The following is an 8,110-nucleotide window of genomic DNA, read 5'->3' on the forward strand; positions in this document are numbered from 1 at the left end:
GTCAATTAAAAAATCCTTGTTTATTTCTATAGATTAGAACCCACCTGTTGCAGCCAAAGATGAAAACTAAAAAAATAAATCAATTTAAAGGGAGAGAAAATTTCAAATCTTAGATTTCTGATCATTCATCTTAGTACAACGTCTCCTTGATCCTTTCAAATGATCTCCCCTCTCCAGCTAACCAGCATATAATATATAATCTGGGTCTGAGGACAGATTAATATGCTAGATAGTTAATTTCAACTCTGGATAAACAATTGCTGTAAAGACTTGCCCTCAAGTTTTAGATCAGTGTTTCCCAAACCTTTCTTGACTTGTATGGCTAGACCCAGGATATTTAGATCAGTTAATGGCTATACAACTAAAAAAATATTTTATGGGTTGTCTAAAAACAGTTTAATCAAATACATTTTCTAATCATCAGTGCCTTTATTTCATTATTAATACCAGGGAATACAATCATTAATACAAACAATCTAAAAGTAGTTCAAAGATCCAAAATATGCTTACACATTTAAATAAAAAATGTTTTTGGTGAAAGTACTTTTTTCTAGTTCTAGAAAGATGTAGGCCTTTTCTCAGCAACAGCAAAGGGACGTGCATAAGCTGCCTAAGCTGGTTGGGCGAATTTATACCACTCTTGAATTATGGTCATAAGCTGAATTACTTAATTATTGCAAGGAATGTGAATGTACCACATGCCTCACTTTGAAAAATCCTGATACAGATAATAAAAATGGAAAGATATGTATCTATAGCACTAAAGTCAGAGGCCCCAAATGTTAATTAAAATACATCCACCCATCCATGCACCCTTTCCAGATGATTCCAGATGTAAACTAACCACAGCTGGTCTGGGGCAGACTGACATAATAATAAAATACAGCAAATGTCCATTTTTATCTGTTAACAGCTTAAAAAAATAAACCTTATTAATGACGAACAAGATAAGATGGTCATTAAGTCATGTATGAAATGTAAAAGTCAAATCTAAACATTTAGCTTTTATTTCCCATTTTTACATTCTATATAATAGTAAAGGAAACAAAGTCTAGAGACAAACTTTTGACCGCAGTTTTCATTTTCCATGGTAAACTTGAAAAAAATAATCTAATCAAACTCAGGACTTTTCATGACTGCATTTTATATTATTTGATTTGGAATTTAATTTTAAGAACAAAATGTCACATTTTAATGTAATACTGTACAGTCAAAGGTCTTAAGTCTCCCACAATAATGGGCTCAGAGACGTACAAACTGCTTAACATTTTTACGATAATTAAATAGTTAAATTTAGCTGTATTTTTTTTATTTTCATTGCAATAGTTTTGTTAGAATTGCTTTAATTATAATAAGAAAGAAGCTTTAAACATATCATTAAAAAACAGATACCAGATGTATTCCATTCAGGTTTATTTTTCTTTACCGTCACATTACATCACACAGATCACATTATAAGCATCATACATGTTCATCCATCATTTCCAAGCACTAGTCAAAGGCTTGACATTCACACAAGTACTCCTTGAATGCACCGCTGCTCAGAAAGTGTTTTCTCCGTGTGTCTCTGTGTGTTGGAGGGGGGGGGGGACCCCTGACTAAGATCAGAAGCAGAGCCCATCCAAAACAGGAGAAATCTCCAGTCAAGACCTTAGGCTGACATCACGGTTTCTCCAAAAACTCATCCAGCTCTGAGTGTAGTCAGGCTGCTTAGTATGTTTTGCTTCCATCATCAGCCTAGAGTCCCTGGATACTGAGAGGGGAAATCTAACACATAAAACCCTTCAGTGTTGTATCTCCAAACAAACACATAAAAATGATAATAAAGAATATGAAAAGAATGAGCGATGCTAGACATGCACAACAACATCAAACTCAATCGGAAATCAATCGATGAGAGAAAAACAAAAAGCGTAAGGCTCAGTAAAAAGACAACACTGAAAGAAAATGGTCATTATAGGATGGGGTTTGACAAACGCCTGCACAGACAATACAAGCACTAGAAGGGGAGGTGTGGAGCTGCCATTGCAATGCAATATATGTGACTTAGAAGAAAAATATATTGTTTTTGCTGCTGTTTAGAGAACAAAATGAAAATTGACATTCAAGAAAGCAGCACGCCAATTTGAACCTATTTGGAAAAACAAACAAACAGGTGTTTTGATGCACATTTCAAGGGTTTCGTTTAGCTTAATGTACTGGCTAAAGGCTTGGGTGGAACCACAGTGAAGCTGGATAGCACACAAAGAGAAGAGATGGGAGAAGAAATGCTGTGTCAAGAGGTGAAGCGAGTGGAAAACACTAACAGCTTGCTGTTTGTTGGAATGTAGAGGGCAGGATATAGAAACCCCAAAAAGGTAACAACTTCCATTGTGACCAAAATGTTGAAAGCTATCCTGAATGAGCACAACTTCTTTTTACAACAACAAACAACAGTCATGACAACAACAAAAAATTACACAGACTCAAATGAAATTCCCCAGTAGGCCAAATAAAGGGGGCAAACTGGTTAGAATGGGAGCACAAATGTCACCGAAAAATTCATGAAAAATTTTGTTCCGCTGTAAATTGTCATTGCACAAAGATAGTAAAGCAATACTGCATGGTTGTGTTATTCCATATGATTCAACAGTGTGGCGACAGATGTAGGCATAAAGAAATAAGACAACAAAAAAGGACGCACAACAATCTCTCAAAATGGCTTAACTAGCCAGCAACTATAAGAAAACGACAAAATGATTTTTTTTTTTAAGTTGTACATTCAACAAGTTGTCATTTTTCTCCCCCTTGCCACTAAGCTACAAATACATTGAATCAGTTCACTATAGCTTTGCAATTGCCTTAAAAAAAAAAAGAAAAAACATATATTCTGAGCAACAACAATGTAAAAAAAAAAAAAAAAAAGATATTTTCCTTTTCATATAACAGAGATACAACAAAACAACATGCGACAGCCTCACATATCTCTTTATGTCTTGCTATATGTACAAGGCCCTAAAAACTGCTAATAGTCACTGCATGTTGTGAATGCGCTTCGCTGTTTCCTGCACACCCATTAGCAGTTAGTGTCAATCTCCATCCATCGGTTCACAAGGAAAATGTTAAAGAAAACTTTAGTTTAGACAAGAGATGAACCGATCGAGTTTTTCACAACAATAGAATTGTGTGATGTTTTTTTGACAGTCCGACCAGCCATACAATTTTGAAAGAACACTTCTTTTTGACCAAAAATAGTGAACATCTTAGGTTTTATGTATTTAAAATATAAAAACATGTTTTTTCCCTTCATTGCAGGAAATCAGGGACAATAGTTATATTCTTTTTTCGCTATTCGATTGGTGCATCTCTTGCTTCAAAGCAAATGATTTTTAGAAAAGATATTCTGTTTTGGGAGACTGGTGTGGCTTGTGGACCTGACCGGTCAGTTTAAACTTTTCAGGGTATACAGTGGCAGTATTTGCTTGAATGTCACCCAGCAAAAATTAAAATGCTCCAAATGTAAAATTCCCATTGCAAAATTTGCATGTGCAGTATAGCATAATTCAATCCAGTCTGAGAATTTAAGATATCAAACCAGGGATAAATAATGCAGCCCAAAAGCCTTTTAAACCAGCCTTTTGCTACAGAAACACATTGGAAGTTATAAATCAGACAGCAACTTCAATTCTGTTGCAGAGAACATTCATACTTACAGCTCTCTGGGCAACTTAAAAACTGTCTGGGATACCACTGAAGAAAAATGCCTCATTCTTTTGTCTCCCTAAACTGTGGTACCCTGGGCAGTGAGTCATATTGCTCATGACAAGAACCGCCACTAAGTAGAACAGCAGGGACTAAATAAACTCTAAATGGGTCCTATTCACTTGCAAACCAAAGCTCTAAACACATAAACCTGCTGGTCTTAAAATGTGGGATGGAGAGACCTAGTGGGTGGCTTTTGATAACCAAATGTGCTGAAGTGAAAAGTGGCATCCAGCACTAATAATATATACATACATAACCTTAGTAAAATGTCAAAAAACAGGAACATTTCTTTATATGAAAGGAAGCAAATTGCAGCAGTGTTTGTTTAAAAAAAGCACGTGAACATTGGGAAAAAAGAAAAACTCCGGACAATGAACACTTAAAGCCATCTTCAGTTATCAGGACGATAAGTAGCTACGTACAGAAACTGGAACTGCTTCCAGTCCAAAGCGCTCATCCGACAAAAGGCAAAAAGACCAACGACTGCAGAGTACCACACTGTACTTCCAGTACCACACACCTAGAACTGTCAGCACCGCAGCCTTTAGTACATCTGATACAGAGCGTGAGATTATCTGTAAAAATAACCGGGCAATATTGGGAAACCCCTTGGAGGGATTCTCCACCCTTTTTTTTTTGTTTGTTTATTTCATCAGACTCTTAGAAACAAAAAGACCCTTTCACTTAATAATCTGTAAATACAAAACTTCCATGTATAAAAACATGTCTATGCGCAGTACAGCGTAGTGCAATTTTTTTCAAAGGTCAGAATACCTTTTTTCTTTATATTTTAACTTTTATTGGCACTTGGTGAATTTGGTGACTGGAAGAGGCCTGCTGACCTAGCTTATCTGGAACACAACTGATATATATATAAAAGTTTTACACAGAGCATCATGAGGGTATGAACTGTGACTATTTTTTCTTAATGTTTGCTTCAGCTCTCACTGATAAACTAACAAAGGTCTTTTTTTTTCTCCTTGCAGCTCATCTAATACTAGGGAAAAAATATGTGCCTTTACGGTGACAAGAGGTTTGATGTTGCACTTCACTGTCAGTCAAAACCAAGATAAAACTAGACCTATCAAACATAGAACCCGTCATCTGGGATGTTCTGCTACTAAGACCTGGTTAGCTGACTGTCTGAAGCACTTGACGAATAAAAGACATGCAGCAGAATCTGTGATAGGAAGGCGGCTAATGTGCAGCATAAATGTCTCCATGAATTTACATCTACTGCGTCTCTGCAAACACCTTGAAAGATCACACAAAGAAAAAGATTTTTGTATTTTCATATCTAAATCAAAGCTCTGAAGAAGGGGGTTGGGTGGGTTGTGTAATTTCTACACACTTTAAAGCCACATTGGCTAGTTAAAGATTTAAGGACTACAAGAATAAATAGTTCATCAGTTCATTCTTCTGTTTTTCTCAGAATTAGAGTATCAATTAAAAGAAAGAGGATAAAAAGAAAAAGAGTATTTTCTTACACAAGTTGAAAACTGATTGAGCCAACTCATGGGAAATCTACAAAACATAAGAAAATACAGATTAAACTATTCTGTAAGGATTTGGATTGCTACTAGATTCTAAGATTTTTCTTGTTTGGTATTAAAGGTGTTCTATCCACATTTAAATGCCAATTGTAAGTGCTTTTTTTTTCATTTTACTTAAGAGATAAAAAAAAAAGATTTTAAAGAGGTGGACAGCATTTTTTTATATTTGCAAATAACTTTCTTTGCGCTGGATTTCTACTTAAAAAAGAATCGGGAAGCAAAATGTGATATAAAATCAACTATTTTCAATGTACATATTACTAAATACATTTACCATCTGATGTTTATCTACACCTTGTAAAACCTGCCCATATTTTCATCATCTCTGACATTTAAAATCTTTATTCTAAACAAGTAAGACTGTTTTAGTTAAAAAATTTAAACTCTTGCAAAACCTACCTCTGCAAGATGGTGTTTACAGCTGATGTAATGCTGGTTGACAGTTATTGTAAGAGATGCACCGGATAATAAATCGGCTGGTGAGTGGAAATGGATCCTTTTCAGCTTTCACTGCTGATTTAAATCCTGACTTCAAAAGTAAGATCAGCAGATCGACTGCTGGGGATTTTAACCAGGTTAAACAGATGACAACACACTTCAGTGTGGAGGTTATAGCTGAGTGAAGATGTTAGTAATTTTGGAAAGATGTTCAGAAACAAAATGAGCTGGTCATTGTATAGTATTTGCAACTTTTTAAGTAAATCAAATGAATCCATCTCTTTTGATTGGAAAAGAATAATACACAGAAAAGTTGCTCAATTTGATAAGTTTGAACTTTCAACCTGTGACTCTAATGAAATTTTTTTATTTTGCTGTTCATTAGTAAAAATCGGTTTTTAAACCTAAAAATGTGTGACATAAATATAATCATTTTCAATGCTTTTGTATTAAAAAAATTCTCAGAGAACTTAAATTTTATATCTATCTGGGCAGTTTGAAGCTCTACGAAAACTTGAGTTTGGAAACCAGCAACAAAGCGTTGCACCGATGCATCTCTGCTTACTATAAAACCTACAAACCAGCTTATTGCAGAAAACTGTAAGAGATGGGTCTATAAATCAAGATGTTTAGAATACAATCTCTACGTTTTCTTTTTGAATTCAGAGTTATCAGTCCGACTGGGGCAGTTACAATTAACATGACTAAAACAACATAGCAAGAAAAACCTAAATGCTGTCATTCCTCTGATTGCACCATGCAAATGCAAGTTGATTCAGCTGCTTACTGCTGAAAATAAACTATACAGGTAATATATATACTACTCTCTGGGGCAAACCGGGGTTACAGTTATACTTTAAAAGATAATGCGTTTATAAAAGGATGGGGCATATTTGCTTAATAAACTGCGTGCATCTTTCCAAAATATTTTGGGAGGTCAAAGGAGAACTCTGTACCACGCGTTGTGAATGATTTAGTGCAGTTATGCTGATCTAAAAAAAAGTGTAGCAGGCTGTTAGAAATCAGCCAAATGAATACATTGTCTGTTGCTAAGCTGTGTATTCAATTTGCAGTCTAGATTTCCAGTAAAAAGGCAGAGCACAGTGTTGTTAGATCTTATTTTAAAACTGATAACTGTAACTTGAGAATCTGGCAATTTGATGCAGACCCCTAAAAGGTGACGATGAGAAACAGATCCGCTACAGTGATTTCAATGAGCACATCCATTGTTAACCGTTTAACCTCAGAGAAGAGCCACGGCCCATCAAATAAAAAGTAGCTTACATAATGCTCTTACAAGGGTATAACAAAAAGCTTATTTGTACTCTTCAAACTCTGTTTTGAGTTTAGGAAAGCGGGAAAAAAACAAGAATCTGATCAGCATTAAATTTGTTTTCCTTATTTGACCGTGAGTGACTGTCTTAGAAAACATCTCCAGAAGTGGATAAAGTTATTCTTTTCTCATTGTGTTTGGGAACAGAAAAGAAATAAGGCAACTCTTTCTCCCAGCTGGTCCAGAGGAAGCAGCACTGAGAACTTTGCCCTCCTCTTCTCTGTGGTAAAAAAAAAAAAGAAAAAGAAAAGAAAGAAGTCAACCTCGCTATCACTGCGAGCGAGGAGGAGCTCGTCTCCCAGAACCAGTGGAAGGCAACTGGATTAGTCGGTAAATCTCTGACAGGCTTTTTTCCATCGACAGGCTGTGCACCACATGTCTCTCTTCTCCATGCCGTACACCTTTCGGCACTTCTTAGCTTCCCCACGGGGTTTCCTTGGAAACAGCAAATGTGACAGTGTAAGGACAAGCACAAACACACCTTCCATTCACAGACAGACAAAAAAACAACAACACCAATAACAAAAACAACAACATGCATATTTAATACTCGAAAATGCAACCACATCTGCATGACTCTAAAACACCAGGACTTTCTTGTTACAGTTTAAAACAAGATATTTTAGTTTTTTCCTCAACAATCCACGTGGTTTTCGAGTGGTTGTTTCGATCCCATAGTGAAACACAGTTTAATAAATGTAAAGACTATTGGTTCAGTAGAACCAATAAATGCTGAATTAACAAGATAATAACATTATTAAGTGCATTATTATCATTCAGATCTTTCATTCCTCATTCATTTTTTAATTGAATTTAATATATCACTAGATTGTCAGTGGATGCTTATTCATAAACTAACTGGACTAGCATCAGGGACAAAAACATCCTGAATGGGACAACCATAATTCAAAGGTGTAGCTTAACCCAATAGAGCTGGGAGCAGCTTTAAATGACAAATGAAATTTTAATGATTAAAAAGCCTTTTTCTAGATGACTTAATTGCAGATTGTATGAATAAGGCTTATATATATATATATATATA

General features: G+C 35.4%; 1 protein-coding gene across 2 annotated transcripts in view; it reads right to left on the bottom strand.

The window, feature by feature from the left end:
- Nucleotides 1-6,433: 6,433 nt before the first annotated feature.
- The window catches only part of slc2a4rg (SLC2A4 regulator), a 43,154-nt gene continuing 41,477 nt past the window's right edge, over nucleotides 6,434-8,110 (bottom strand). For both annotated transcript variants that reach the window (XM_015392443.1, XM_015392444.1), the window contains one exon: nucleotides 6,434-7,503. In XM_015392443.1, coding sequence (XP_015247929.1) covers nucleotides 7,392-7,503 — 112 coding nt within the window. In that variant the 3' untranslated portion in view covers nucleotides 6,434-7,391. The remainder of the gene's footprint in view (nucleotides 7,504-8,110) is intronic.

Source organism: Cyprinodon variegatus, unplaced genomic scaffold (assembly GCF_000732505.1).
Source record: "Cyprinodon variegatus isolate N-32 unplaced genomic scaffold, C_variegatus-1.0 Scaffold591, whole genome shotgun sequence".
Lineage (NCBI taxonomy): Eukaryota > Metazoa > Chordata > Actinopteri > Cyprinodontiformes > Cyprinodontidae > Cyprinodon > Cyprinodon variegatus.